Source organism: Bufo bufo, chromosome 1 (assembly GCF_905171765.1).
Source record: "Bufo bufo chromosome 1, aBufBuf1.1, whole genome shotgun sequence".
Lineage (NCBI taxonomy): Eukaryota > Metazoa > Chordata > Amphibia > Anura > Bufonidae > Bufo > Bufo bufo.
The window spans coordinates 768,135,141-768,151,565 of NC_053389.1; the positions used below are offsets into that span (position 1 = coordinate 768,135,141).

At 43.6% G+C, this 16,425-nt stretch overlaps 1 protein-coding gene across 1 annotated transcript in view; it reads left to right on the forward strand.

The window, feature by feature from the left end:
• ADAM9 (ADAM metallopeptidase domain 9) overlaps window positions 1-16,425 on the forward strand; it is a 111,122-nt gene that overhangs the window by 44,968 nt on the left and 49,729 nt on the right. Inside the window, exon 4 of the mRNA XM_040414752.1 lies at window positions 14,275-14,353. Coding sequence (XP_040270686.1) covers window positions 14,275-14,353 — 79 coding nt within the window. The remainder of the gene's footprint in view (window positions 1-14,274; window positions 14,354-16,425) is intronic.

Here is a 16,425-nt window from a genome sequence, read left to right on the forward strand (position 1 = left end):
GTGCGGGATTTCGCCAACTATGCAGGGAACAGTGGCATCAATTAAGAGGAGCGGGGCGGGCAGAACACTGGACCTGGGCGGGATAAAGCGTGAGTGGACGGAGCCTCTAGGTGCTGATTTTACGCCCACATAGCACCTAGAGGCTCATTAGCATATAATAAAAGTGCTTTTTTTAACAAAAACGGCTGCAGGGACTAATGTTAGAAACATACTGTTATGTAGTGCTGACATTAGCGCATCGCTATATCAGTCAGCTACATAACAGTATTTCTGGTGGTAGAAACCCTTTAACCCCTTCTGGCCAGCCACCTGATTATTCTGAGGATTCTATCTCAGTACAGATACAAGTTATACCAGTTAACCCCTTCCTGCCTCTCTGCCCACTTGATGTTGTGCATCCAAGTTTTATAAAAAAAAATAGAAATATGCGCGTTCATACGGGCCTCCCTCAGACTCCATCACCGCAAGACCACCCTGTCTGGGTGGTACCAGGCTGGGCCCGTGTCCTATACAGACAATGGAGGACATCTCATAGTTCCCAATCCGCCCTCCAGGGTCGTTGGTTGATAATCCTCCTCCTCCTGCGGAGATCCAGGGAGGACAGCTGAAGTATTCCCAATCCACCCTCTGGGTCGTGTGGTTGATAGTTCTCCAGTGCACTCCAGTACAGGACCTCTGGATTCCCAATACATCCTTCGGGGCCATTTGGTTGATAATTCGCCACCAGCGGGATCCGGTGCAGAACCTCTGAAAATTCCCATTCCACCCTCCGGGGTCGTCTGGTTGATAAAATCCACCTGCTCCATCCAGACCTTAGTCCTTTCAGCGCTCCGGAATTCTCCCCTTAAACCCTTGCAGGAGATGTCACTCCGACTCCTGTCCTGGAAGGTGTTTTTTCCTTGTGGCTATCACATTCATCAGACGGGTGTCCGGGTTGGGGCGCTCTCTTGCAGAGAACCTCCTGATTCTAACGGGGATAAGCTGTTCCCCGGCCCGTTCATTTCCTTCTCCGAAGGTGGTCTCTGATTTCCATTTCAATAAAGAAACTGTCCTTCCATTGACTGTGTCCCTTCCCTTTACCCCCTAGGGAAAGGGAGTTAGGTCATTTGGACGTTGTCAGAGCTCTGACGATTTATTGCCAGCCTCCAGTTCCTTCCGGTGTACGGACTCTCCTTTTTTGTCATCCTGGAGGGTCCTCGCAAGGCATTGGCGGCCTCCAGGGTGGCAATTGCACGTCTGCATTTGCTTAAGTGTACTGCACCCGGGACAGGGTCCCGCCCTTCGGTGTCACGGCTCACTCCACCAGAGTGGTGGGCGCTCTTAGGCTCGGAAGATTCAAAGTTCGGCCGCGCAGTTGCTGTTCTCCTTACGCACATTCATAAAATTTTGCCAGATGCATACTTGTGCATCGGCGGGTGCCGCCTTTGGACCCCTTGGCCTTGCAGGCGGCAGTTCTTAGTTACCTGCAGGGGCTCTTGCTCCATGGGTCTGTGGTTTCCCCCCCTGTGGACTGATTTTGGACGTCCCACTTGTCCCCCAATGAATATGGGCGAGAAAACAAGATTTTTGTAAAACTTACCAGTAAAATCTCTTTTTCGCTCTTCATTGGGGGACACAGCACCCACCCAGTATTGTTGTTCGACCACAATTGTGGCTGTTGCTGGTTAGAACCTGGTTCGGTTCTTGGCATTGTTGCTGTTCCACATTGTTTCGTTGGTTTACTTGCTTCTCCTACTGCTTCTCACAAACTGAAGCTCTCTCTCCAGGCTGGAGGGGGTATAGCTGCCAGGGGAGGAGCTAACAGCTTTATCTAGTGTCAACGCCTCCTAGAGGACATAGCTATACCCACGGTCTCTGTGTCCCCCAATGAAGAGCGAGAAAGAGATTTTACTGGTAAGTTATACAAAAATCTCGTTTTTTGGGCTATTTAGAACATTTTTTTAAGAAAGTTTTGCAAAAGTTTAGTTACTTTTTAACATATTTTCAAGTACTTAAAGAGAGTCTGTCAACTAATCCGAATGTTTTAGACCGCTCAGATCAGGTTATAGACTGTTTGGCCCCCAATACAATGGTACCTCTCTTGTCTGTGTCCCTCGCCGAGATCGTGAAAAATACACTTGATAAACTTATGCAAAACCACAACCACCAGCCCTCAGGCCCACCCTTCTTTCCTACTATCACGTCCTCCTCTGCCTCCCAGATATCGCGCGTGCACCGCTTCACGGTTGGCTCGCACATGCACACTAGTCATATTCCGCATTTGCGCATGTGCAATATGACTATGCCTATTCCTCTGCCCATAATGGGAGGAGCAGTGCGCATGTGCGGGCCAACCGTGGAGCAGCGCATGCGCAAGTTCTGGGAGGCGCAGTTGGACGTGATAGTAGGAAACAAGGGCGGGCCAGAGGGCTGAAAGAAGTGTGGTTTTCTGGGCCCTTGCGGCAGTGATGCCGCCCCTGGGCCCAAACAGTCTATAACCTGATCTGAGCGTTCTAAAACACTCAGATTAGGTGACAGACTCTCTTTAAGGAATTCTGATGGGTTCCAACTTTCAGCTGCAAAAATTGTCTTTTAGTGGACCATACATTACATAGACAGCCCACCAATGGAAGTGAAATGATGTAATGCTTCTTTTCTCCTGTGGTGGCGCTGCAAACATATTGAACACTTGCTACCAGGTTTCCCAGCAGATGACCACTGATCTCTGGCACCCAGCAGCACGAGACCCTTCTACTCATAGAACTGGGGGACATTCACCTATTTGCTCTCTTCTTAGCTCTCCCTGCATAATTCTAACAGCAGATAGCGCAGGATGCAATTGCGATAGATAAGGGGCACCACAAGTATATCTAAACACCCCCGGTGCTTCCCATGTGCAAAAAAACGATATCTACAAACAAACCACAGCACACATGCAGAAACGGCGTGCACCAGAAAGAGCAGGATGAACACTTCTAAAGGTCTTTCCTAGATAATATTTCTTCAGTTTGCAAGAATACTTTATTTATAAATGTCAGAATATCTCCTGTAAGCAGTGCTGCCTATGTGGCTTCAATATGGGGCCTCTTAAAGGGGTTGTCATATGACAGACAGTCGCTGTGTCAGCTGAGAGGTGTTTTCTACTAGTGGATGCAGCAGCCTTACGTGACAGCCATTCAGCCTGTACCATAGTATTACATGACTAACCCTTCACTCTGACTCTTCGAGGACAGGGTCCCAATTGGGGGGCCGTCCATTGAGCCTAACTCAGCTAACATAGCTTGTGGGCAGGGTTATCCAATTTATTGTATTTTAAGCTTAGCTGCTTTTTCAAAAAGTATTTCTCCCAGTGACCTCATAGTTCCTTGCACTCCCACCAGTCTCATCTCCACTTGTCTGACTTCTACTCCTACAAGGTCCCTCATCCCAAGACCTCAATGGTGTCTTAGCAAATTATTTCAGATCCTCGCAGCATCCGGTCTTGTACATTTTCAGAACGCCAGCTGGTTGAATGAACACCTTCTCCTCGCCCATCACCTAGCTTGTGAACAAATCTAAAACTTCTGTGGTTAGTGGATAATTTTACATTTGGGTTGAAATTTCCATAGCGTCTTCCACACCCATCTGCAGAATGAGCGCGGGAACGGAGATTTCAGATCTTTGTATAATTCCTAAGGATGACAAGCCGTGCATGGTCCATGAACATCCTACAGACATTGAAGGTGGTTTGCACTAGAGAAGTGGTTTGACTTTGATCTACAGTTTTTATGTTCAGGAAATTGTTGCTTCTGCTTCTTTGTGCCCCTATAAACGAAGAACTTTTACAGATCAACACAATTTGTGGTGCTTTCCCACCATTGAGGTCTTCTGTCTCACCTGGTCCCCCTACGTCTTCCTTCCCGTCTATGGCGGTTTTTGACAGTATTCGATGAGGAGGCAGTCCAGAGGAACCACTAAGAATAGTTGATCTTCGAAGACCATTTGTCCTTAGGGTTACTTAAGTCCATTAAGATTTCAACTGTATTACTCCCAGAATTTGTGGGGCTGTATAATGTGCCAGGCATCCAGCTGAAAAAGGAATTAGGGTTGGAGCATTATGATATAGTTCTGGATCCAGGGGATACAATTTCACCTGGTAGGCGTAATGAATCTTATAGGTCACATGATGCTCCTCTGGGAAAAAGTTTAACAGATTAGCTCTTTTCTAAAAAAATAAAATAAAGAAAGCTTAGCCTCTGATGCCACCAGATTTAAGGTAGCTAACCTATAAGTAAATTGTTTGACCTTTCCAAACAGGCCTTGAGACATAGCTTACATTAGCTAAGCCAGTACCTCATCTGCAGACTGCTGTTTCTGGGTGATTGCCCCTCATCAGTGCACAGCAGAGAGAACTGGCTGAGATAGTTGAGAGGCCTTTGTCTGGGAACCTGAGGGGACTATTTCTTCTTGTGGAGAGCACCTAGTAGGAGCATTGCATAGCCTATAAGACTCCTAATGCATTCTAGGTGCTCTCCACAAGGAGAAATAGTACCCCTACATCCGAGACAAAGGCTTCTCACCAAGTTAAGCCAGTTCTTTCTTCTCTACACTGATGAGGAACAATCACCCTGAAAGAGCAGGCTGCAGGTGAGGTACTGGCTTGGCAATATTCCTAAGTTATGACTGAAGGTCTGTTTTTAAAAGATCGAACAGTGACTTACAACAGGGATGCCCAACCTGCGGCCCCCCAGCCATTGAAAAACTACAATTCCCAGTATGCCTGGACATCCTACAGCTATTAGGGCGTCCTGGGAATTGTAGTTTTGCAACAGCTGGAGGGCCCTGGGTTGAGCGTCCCTGGCTTACAGGATACCTACCCTTGCATAGGTAGGTGGCATCAGAGGCTCAGCTTTCATTTATTTTATGGAAGGAGATTTAATTTGCTCACTTTTTTTTTCTTCCAAGAAGAGCATTTCCTGGCCTATAAGACTCCTTCTCCACATGGAGAGATCCAGAACTACTATGACACCCATGCTCACACACACACATATTCCCTTTGCAGACCTTGATAGCACAGCGCAGTGTCTGGCTTACAGATCCCAACATGACTTGTTTGTCGTCTTTCTTGGAACATCTCGGAACGTTTCTGAAAAGTTTTACAGGAAGAAATGATGTAATCGCTGGCCGGCAATCATCAGAAATGTATTAGTCTTGTGATGAAGTGTAATTATTAGCGTAAACATGGACTCCGGTCTGTATGGACAGCAAGGCCTCTTCTCCTGCTTGCATACTGTAGCTGATCCTTTGGCTAAATTGTGACACCCCATGTTATAATTTTATATTCATTGGAAACCGTCAACAAGCTTGTTGACAGGTAGATCCCTACAAAGCTTAAACAGGTTGTCTGATTTCATTATGTTGATAAGCTGTGCTCAGTATAGGTCTGCAAAGTCCGATCGGTGGTGGTCTGACTTCCAACACCCCCACGATTAGCTGTTTAATGGGGCCATGGCGCTCATGCGAGAGCTGCGTCCTCTTCAATGTTTACCTCTTGACTTATCGCGATGCCTAAAACCCAGGGCAGGCGGTTACAATGATGTCATTACATCGCGACCGCCTGTGCCATCCTACTATTTCATAGGCCTAGCGGTCTATGGGAGTGAGCAGTGGGGCAAGGAACCATTGGATCCCGTGTCCCGGTGCTTTATTTTAATTGTATTGGCGTCCTGAGGATGGCGATACAGTTGAATAGCCTGTGGTCATAACGTTCAGGGCCCTGGAGTAAACATCCGAGTGACGCTTCTGTGGTAGTCTGAGAAGCGAAGCAGCCATCTTGAATGACAGGAGCCAGATAATCAGCAGATGGAAAGGAGTTCACAGGTAAGTGTTCTGTTCCTTCCCCAGTTAATGTGAATTTTTTCCTTTAATAGTTAATACATTCCTTAACTTGAAATTGCAGCATCAACAAGGACAGTCCGTAAGGGTATGCAAATCGAGGATGTAGTCGGTGTCACTATGATCTCCAGATGATAAAAATTTTCAAGCACCTAGCTCCAATCTGTGGCATGTGGAAGGGCCTTAAAAGCCAGATTAAAAGCAAAGTTATTTAGCCACATGAAACCTCAAAAATCAGATCAAGTCATGTGGCGTGATTGTGTGATGCCTCCTGTTCGTGCCAGTTATCTCCAATTGGACGGTGACCGAATCCTTGAACTAAGAGACCTTTATCAATCCGGCAGATAACTGCAGGCCTAGGACGAGATGTCTGCTCTGTGCAATATTGTGTGTTCCGGTGGCTGGCAGAACATTCCTCAGACAACCATTAACATCATTGGCGTGTAAATGCGTGTATTTCTGCGTGTGGTGCTCATACTTGATATTGACTAAATCAAGATTTTTTTATATTTTCTTCCCATTTTATTATCATTTGCATATCATTAACATGTCTATCAAATCTGTGATTTCCTTAATTCCATGACTTTTCCTTCTTGATGTTGCAATTTCTGTGTTTTGAAGAGTGTATATTGTAGCAATATGTTTTTATTTCATACAATCTAGTTTTTTATCTTTACTGTGAGTAATAATCATATGTCCTATTGTCACGCGCATGTCAAAGTCCATAATCGGGTGGAGCAGAAAGTGTTGGATTTATTGCCGCTGCTAAAGAGCAATTTCAGCTTTGACGTTATTATGACTAGAACAATAAATGTGTCGCAGGCAGAAGCCTCTTACGTAAAGGATATCTTGGTATATTCACGTTTCTGATACTGCTCTTTAAATACCGTGCATTGACATAAAATATCATCGTTGACTGTAGCCACCACTAGAGGGAGCTTAGGGTTGTACTGCACACTGGGACTACAGAGTCACTTTGGCATCGACACACATCGCACCACCAAAGATCAGATGTGAGGTCTGTGTGTCCAGGATGCTGCTGCCTTCAATAGCTCTCAGTTATCAGCACATCTTCATTTCTGGACTGATTTCTGCTTTTGCGGTCCATGAGGGATCTACTTTCCCTTGTTCCAGTAGTCACTGATACTGAGGAGTGTGTGAGTTCTCTCTGCTACTATAGGAAGGTGGATCATAGAGAGATCTAATATAGCCAGGAGTAATGTACTGTATTTCAGAAGCGGCAGGACAGCCAGCTGTTTACAGGAGTTTCACAGACTCTACAACAGCAAAGTGGATGTGCGATCCAGTTCTGTTTTTCTCCCCTTGATATATGCATGTTGAATCTTTCTTCTTTAGTACTGGTATCAGCACTCCTCCCATTCGGCACAGGTGGTTTTAATTTCGCAGACGTCTACATATAAGTGGTAATTGATAAATCACTGCAAAGGGTGCACCACAATGATATGCAACTGACAACACTGGCTAATCCCGCAGGCTGATGTTAAGAACTGAGACTTTAGCCAATGTAGTCAGGAACACAACGGAGCCCTTTTGCACCACCGTCAGGGTATCTCAGTGTGGCATGGGTCCTACCACTAGACTGCCTACGGTATGTGAACACGGTCTGAATGGTGCTAAGATCAAACTCGCATACCTCCACAGTGAGATCACTCAGGCAGTGGGAGAAGAGATAGGGCTGCAAGCCCCACCTCTAACAGGTCATGTGACACAGGCTACCAGGGGCAACAGAATGCTACCAGCAGTACGCAATGGCACATTCCATACATATAAAGAAAAATCACTAAAATAAAGTGGCCTACATGGGAGGAAGGGCTCACAAACCCCAAACACTGTAGCGCGTTTATAACCGGGGGAGCAATTTCTCGGCATGTGATCCGTTGCTAGCGGCAATCCCCAGCAAAAAAAAATGCATACAATGGAGGATGTCGGCAGCGGTCCACATGCACCACAAAGGCATCCTACACAAGATGGGATAATGTGTGGATGAAAATATACAAATACATAAATCACTGCGAAAGGTGCACCACAATGATATGCAACTGACAACACTGGCTAATCCATCAGGCTGATGTTAAAAACGGAGACTTTAGCCAATGTATTCCTGTCAGAACCTTCCATGCAATGCATGATTTGAAACCATGACAGCGTTGTGTTCTACCGACAGTGACCTTTGAAACTGTGGTCCCAGCTCTCTTCATGTCATTAACCAGCTCCTCCCTTGTAGTTCTGGGCTAATTCCTCACCTTTCTTATCATCAGTGATACCCCATGAGGTGAGATCTTGCATGGAGCCCCAGTCTGAGGGAGACTGACAGTTGTCTTTAGCCTCTTCCATTTTCTAACAATTTCTCCAACAGTTGATCTGTTTTCACCAAGCTGCTTGGCAATTGCCCCGTAGCCCTTTCCAGCCTTGTGGCGGTCCACAATTTTGTCTCTGGTGTTTTTTGTCAGCTCTTTGGTCTTGCCCATAGTAGTAGTTGGCGTATGACTGACTGTGGGGTGGACAGGGGTCTTTAAAGAGAACCCGTCACCGGGATTTTGTGTATAGAGCTGAGGACATGGGTTGCTAGATGGCCACTAGCACATCCGCAATACCCAGTCCCTATAGCTCTGTGTGCTTTTATTGTGTATAAAAACCGATTTGATACATATGCAAATTATGTGTCAGAGCTTGAAAATATGACTCTTCTCTGGTCACACAAGTAAGATATGACTCTTTTATGTTAATTTGCATATGTATCAAATCTGTTTTTTTATACACAATAAAAGCACACAGAGCTATGGGGACTGGGTATTGCAGATGTGCTAGCGGCCATCTAGCAACCCATGTCCTCAGCTCTATACCCAAAATCCATACTGTCAGGAAACGATAGTCTAACATAAGGAATAAGTAACTACGTTGACCAAGTATTAGGATGTTTTGTAACAACACTTCCCTAATATATAAAAGATACCAAAGATCTTCTCCTAAAAATCAATGATACACTGCTCAAAAAAATAAAAGGAACACAAAAATAACACATCCTAGATCTGAATTAATTAAATATTCTTCAGAAATACTTTGTTCTTTACATAGTTGAATGTGCTGACAACAAAATCACACAAAAATAAAAAAATGGAAATCTAATTTTTCAACCCATGGAGGTCTGGATTTGGAGTCACACTCAAAATAAAAGTGAAAAAACACACTACAGGCTGATCCAACTTTGATGTAATGTCCTTAAAACAAGTCGAAATGAGGCTCAGTAGTGTGTGTGGCCTCCACGTGCCTGTATGACCTCCCTACAACGCCTGTGCATGCTCCTGATGAGGTGGCGGACGGTCTCCTGAGGGATCTCCTCCCAGACCTGGACTAAAGCATCTGCCAACTCCTGGACAGTCTGTGGTGCAACGTGACGTTGGTGGATAGAGAGAGACATGATGTCCCAGATGTGCTCAATTGGATTCAGGTCTGGGGAACGGGTGGGCCAGTCCATAGCATCAATGCCTTCGTCTTGCAGGAACTGCTGACACACTCCAGCCACATGAGGTCTATCATTGTCTTGCATTAGGAGGAACCCAGGGCCAACCGCACCAGCATATGGTCTCACAGGGGGTCTGAGGATCTCATCTCGGTACCTAATGGCAGTCAGGCTACCTCTGGCGAGCACATGAAGGGCTGTGCGGCCCTCCAAAGAAATGTCACCCCACACCATTACTGACCCAATGCCAAACCGGTCACACTGGAGGATGTTGCAGGCAGCAGACCGTTCTCCACGGCATCTCCAGACTCTGTCACGTCTGTCAAATGTGCTCAGTGTGAACCTGCTTTCATCTGAAGAGCACAGGGCGCCAGTGGCGAATCTGCCAATCTTGGTGTTTTCTGGCAAATGCCAAACGTCCTGCACGGTGTTGGGCTGTAAGCACAACCCCCACCTGTGGACGTCGAGCCCTCATATCACCCTCATGGAGTCTGTTTCTGACCGTTTGAGCAGACACATGCACATTTGTGGCCTGCTGGAGGTCATTTTGCAGGGCTCTGGCAGTGCCCTCCTGTTCCTCCTTACACAAAGGTGGAGGTAGCGGTCCTGCTGCTGGGTTGTTGCCCTCCTACGGCCTCCTCCATGTCTCCTGATGTACTGGCCTGTCTCCTGGTAGCGCCTCCATGCTCTGGACACTACACTGACAGACACAGCAAACCTTCTTGCCACAGCTCGCATTGATGTGCCATCCTGGATAAGCTGCACTACCTGAGCCACTTGTGTGGGTTGTAGACACCGTCTCATGCTACCACTAGAGTGAAAGCACCGCCAGCATTCAAAAGTGACCAAAACATCAGCCAGGAAGCATAGGAACTGAGAAGTGATCTGTTGTCACCACCTGCAGAACCATTCCTTTATTGGGGGTGTCTTGCTAATTGCCTATAATTTCCACCTGTTGTCTATCCCATTTGCACAACAGCATGTGAAATTGATTGTCACTCAGTGTTGCTTCCTAAGTGGACAGTTTGATTTCACAGAAGTGTGATTGACTTGGAGTTACATTGTGTTGTTTAAGTGTTCCCTTTATTTTTTTGAGTAGTGTATGTCTCTCCCTCCAAACACTTTTCTAGCAAGCTTGGACGTGGAGCCCCTTAACAGCAATATACAGCATCGTCTGGGTCTAAATGCAATTAAATACTTTCTAAACACAAAAAGCGTCACTTTTCACAAACACAATGATTTTGTTTTGTCGCTACTTGAGTTTATTTTAGAACACAATTATTTTATGTTCCAGGAGCGGTTCTATAAGAATATAAGGGACCGCAATGGGGACGGCATGTGCACCGACTTATGCAAATCTTTTTTTTTTTTTTTTTTAGGGTGGTGGGAAAACACGTGGTGTTCACTGATAAGATGTCTCTATATACCTGGCACATTATTTATTGGGGCGGGTATATAGATGACATCCTCATCTTTTGGGAGGGCAGTAAATCACTTTTTCAGGATTTTGTTGACAAACTAAACGCTAATGATATTGGTCTGAAATAAACACATGAGATGCAGGAGGAAGAGATTTGTTTCCGCGATCTAAAAATAAAAAAACTTGGAAGATGGCAGTCTGAATACAGACATTTACAGAAAAATCAACGTCAACAAAGAGTTGCCTACACTGGACCAGTTGGCATCCCCCACCATTAAAAAGAGGGATACCAACGGGACAATATTTCCGAGCATGGAGAAATTGCTCAGAGGAGAACGCTTTTATGGCTGAAAGTGGGGAGCTATCTCGGCGATTTCAAGAACGTGGCTATCCCATACGTCCCCTTTAAAAAAGCCTTTAACAATGCAAAGATGAAAAAAACAACAAAGATCTTTTAGATCCAAAGCTAATGAAAAAAACTGAAATAATAAGATGCTTTGGAACATATGACTGTTATTCTAAAGAAATTAATACCATTCTAAAGAGGCATTGGCATATATCAAAATCAGATAGAGATTTGAAATCATTTATTAGTTCATACCCGAGCGTAACCTACCGGAGAGGACCTAACCTCAAAGATCATCTCGTGCATAGTCATTATCAAGAACAGAAGGCATGCAAAAAGAAAAAGAAAGATGGCCCAACGGGATCGGTACCATGTGGGGACTGTTCATTTGTAAATTTATTTTGAGAGCACCGTTTTTTCTAATCCAAGTGATGGCGAAAGATATGAAATAAGACAACTTATAACTTGTAAGACTCAGGGGGTAATCTATGCCTCTATGTGTACTTGTCCCAAATTGTATATGGGAAAAACCACACAGGAATTGAGACGGCGCATATCTGGTCACTTGAGCGCCATTGAAACAAATAAGGATACATCGATTGCACGTCATTTCCATCAAAATAATCCAAACAACCTAAAATTCTAGGGTATTGAAAAAAGAAAAATGGGACCAAGAGGGGGGAATTTGGATATAAAATTACTACAAAATGAGGCCAAATGGATATATAGGCTCAATACTATGAGTCCTATAGGCCTCAATGAGGGCTTTTCATTTTCAGTATTCATATAAACAGGGGATAATAATAATAAAAGATAATAATAAAAAAAGATATACATAATTAATTGAGATTTTTAAAAAAGCCGCATATCACACTTCGATCACCTGATCGTTTCTAGAGAAAAATAAAAAAATTAAATATAAAGAACAACAACAAATAACAGAAGATAATTAAAAATTTGAAGGGACGATCAGGACAAATGGAAATACATGAAGGTGTGCTGTTGAGGAATTAATTAACAGTACTGTGTTAAAAGTAATCATGTTGACTAAGAGATTATATAAATAGATTTTCAATTGATTGATACTCGACCATGATTTCTAATGATTTAGGAAACAGTAGCCATAATTTGGAGATAAGAATATAGGAGTAATTATAGATTGATTAGAGAATAAAATTTAGGAAGTAAAATAACTTACAGTTGATATGGGATATATAAATAATTTCAAAATAATTGTGATCAATATATGTACATCTATGCCTTCAGTTATTATTATATATATATTTTTTTTTATATCTCTCAACCCCTAATTTTAATCCTACTCCAAATCTCCATTTTGACACAAAATGACTGTATATATAAATACTCCTTTCTGGTGATCATGGTATAGAAGATAATGTCGTCCATCTCAAAATATAGACATTAATGAGTGAATAAAAGTATGGAATTTAGCTGGTATAACAGGATTAATTTTATTAGAATACAGTATGATCAAGTCTCCTATCTTATGGTGATACCTGATAGTAATGGGATGTAAGAATGGCACATAATCCGAATACACAAATAGCCTTAAGCTATACCGTTCTGTTTTAGGCCTAAATTGAAGGTTATAAAAATTAAATGTTATTAGATCCATCTAAAATAGACACTGAGTTGTATCATATCTCTTATGAAATGTATCCTGTATTCTTCTGTGCTACAGTGTTACAAAAAAGCCTTAGTGAAATTAAAAGCACAGTAAAAACATTAGTGTTGTTTTTTCATTTTTTTTCCAAAACCTTTTATATATCCCAGATAGTTTACAGCTGGGTATCGATATGTGCGGCACACTCTCCTCCGCTACATTCATCTTAGATTTCTGTGGCTGCTGATTTATTTTTTGCTGGCAAATAACTTTGTTCCTGGTTTAATAATTTGCAACAACCAACAATTGTCTTGATCTTATCAGAGTCTCTTAGTATCAACTGCCGGACTGTAACTCTTGGCTTGTTCTTACTGGCAACTAACTTTGTTGCCAGTACAGTAATGTATATCAACCAGCATTAACTTTATCTTCTCTGCCGCACTATAAAGCTTGGATTGTTCAATTCTAAGATCACTGGTTACTATTTATTCCTCCCTTTACTTTATCAGATCGACTCGTTCTTTATCAGTTGAGGGGACGCCTGCAGGTCGAGCCCCTTATTTTTTCAAACACTAATATTCCCTGATATTAAAACCATTTTTATTAGTACCCTAAGCTACTTTCACACTCGCGTTAGGTGCAGATTCATCATGGATCTGCACAAACACATCCGTTCAGATAATACAACCGCCTGCGTCCGTTCAGAACGGGTCCGTTTCTATTATCTTTAACATCTTGAACACCATTGAAAGTCAACGGAGGAAGGATCCGTTTTCTATTGTGTCAGTGAAAACGGATCCGTCCCCATTGACTTACATTGTGTGTCAGGACGTTTGGCTCAGTTTCGTCAGACGAACACCAAAACGCTTCAAGCTGTGTTTTGGTGTCCGTCTCCAAAGCGGAATGGAGACGGATCGGAGGCAAACTGATGCATTCTGAGCGGATCCTTTTCCCATTCAGAATGCATTAAGGGCAAAACTGATCCGTTTTGGACCGCTTGTGAACGGATCTCACAAACGGAAACCAAAACGCCAGTGTGAAAGTAGCCTAAGTTTCAGCCTTTTGTTGCCCGTGTCCCAACCTTTTTGAGATGCGTTGTTGCCATCCAGCTCTAAATGAATTTTTTTTTCATGACCTGGTAAAGTGTCTCACTTTCAGCATCTGATATGTGTTCTGTGTATTAAATATGGGTCTGTCAGGTTTGCAGATCATTGCATTCTGGTTTTATTTACATTTTACATAAATTGGGTTTATACTTTAGTATATGCACATTTTTTCTGCGCCACTAACTGCTGTAATACTGCCCTCCTATGGACAAGGATATGGAGGAGAGCTGCTAGTGGAGAAGACTAGTTATTCTTAAAAACGACCACTGCTTAGTGGGAAGGTAATTTATCATATAAACCTTATATAAATAATAATAATTATTATTATTTGTCATATGTATTTTATAATTAAACAATTTTACTTATAAAAAGGTTAAAAAAATGCAAAAAACCTTTACACAGTTTATATTAACGCTTTCCTTCTATCTTCTTACTATTCTACAGAGATTTATTAGCCAAAGACTTCACCGTCTATACATACACAGAAGACGGGACCCGGCTGGCAAGCCCGCTTCACAAACAGGTATGTAAGAGGCAGTGTATATGGATTGACATTTTGCATCTGCGTTTTAGTTTTTACTCGTCAGACGCATAGGAACACTAGCAATGGGCTAGGGTTGTTGCGGGTATCGATATGATGCCGGGATTTCCATTTTTTCGATACTGGGCTGCGCTGCTGCGCAGTCCAGTATCACAGAACATGAGCGCGCTGGTGTCAGCGCGCTCATGTTCTCTCAGCAGCACGGGGGAGAAGGAAGCAGTGTCTCCCTCCCCCTGTGCTGCCGCTGCCACCAATTAGAAGAGAGGGGCGGAGGAGGGGCGGGCGCACTGCGCCACCAATGATACGACTTTTCCTGGGCCCAGACTTTAAGTATTAGGCTACACAGAGCGGCGCCCAGAGATGTCCCAGCGCTTACTATTATTCCTGGGCACCGCTCCGTTCGCCCACCGTGCCCCATTACTGTCTCCATATGCTAATTACTATCGGAGCAATGGGGAGGAGACATCAGCTTCTCTAGTGGGCGTTCCTTCTCCCTGCGCTGCGACTGGACAGCGCTACAGCCAGGGAGAAGAAACGCCCACTAGAGAAGCTGATGTCTCCTCCCGATTGCTCCGATAGTAATTGGCATATGGAGTAGGAGACTGTAACTGGCGCACAGCGGGCGAACGGAGCGGCGCCCAGGAATAATAGTAGGTGCAGGGAGGAGATCCCTGGGCGCCGCTCTGTGTAGCCTAATACTGAAAGTCTGGACCATATAAGTTCGTCTTTAACACATAAGACAGGAGGCAGGTGCCGGCAGCAGAATTGCATAGCCGGCACCCTGCCTCTGACAGGGAGCTGCGATCAGCGGCAGTTAACCCCTCAGGTGCGGCTGCATTGGTGGCACTGGCAGCTTCTGATCGGAGCCCCAGCAGTGTAATCCTGGGGCTCCGATTGGTTACCATGGCAGCCAGGACGCTACTGAAGCCCTGGCTGCCATAGTCAGCTCCCTGCTGCTGTGTGTACTATGCACAGAGCAGGAGGGAGAGTGTGAGGTCCTATTCACCCTGATAGAGCTCTATTAGGGTGAATAGGACAAGGGATGAAAGATCCCAGGTTCTAGCCCCTAAGGGGGGGAAATAGTTATTTAAATAAAAAGTGTAAAAAAAAAAAAAGGAAAAAAAACCCTACCAAAATATTAAGTATAAATCACCCAGTTTCACATATAAAATATATAAACAATAAATAAACATATCACATATCGCCACGTCAGAAAAGTCCAAACTATTAAAACATCGAACAGAAAATAAATAAATAAAACTGCGCGATTCCCCATTTTTTTAAAAATGCGGAATGCACGTGGATTTTTTTGTTTATTTTTTTGCGTGGTATCGAGTATCGCAATACTTTTTTATGGTATCGAAATCGAATCAAAAGTTTGGTATCGCAACAACTCTACAATGGGCTACACCTAGAATAGGCTATCATTGTGGGATCATTGGGGGTCTGTCCCATTAACCACCTCAGCCCCCAGTGCTTAAACACCCTGAAAGACCAGGCCACTTTTTACACTTCTGACCTACACTACTTTCACCGTTTATTGCTCGGTCATGCAACTTACCACCCAAATGAATTTTACCTCCTTTTCTTCTCACTAATAGAGCTTTCATTTGGTGGTATTTCATTGCTGCTGACATTTTTACTTTTTTTGTTATTAATCGAAATTTAACGATTTTTTTTGCAAAAAAATGACATTTTTCACTTTCAGTTGTAAAATTTTGCAAAAAAAAACGAGATCCATATATAAATTTTGCTCTAAATTTATTGTTCTACATGTCTTTGATAAAAAAAAAATGTTTGGGTAAAAAAAAAAAATGGTTTGGGTAAAAGTTATAGCGTTTACAAACTATGGTACAAAAATGTGAATTTCCGCTTTTTGAAGCAGCTCTGACTTTCTGAGCACCTGTCATGTTTCCTGAGGTTCTACAATGCCCAGACAGTACAAACACCCCACAAATGACCCCATTTCGGAAAGTACACACCCTAAGGTATTCGCTGATGGGCATAGTGAGTTCATAGAACTTTTTATTTTCTTGTCACAAGTTAGCGGAAAA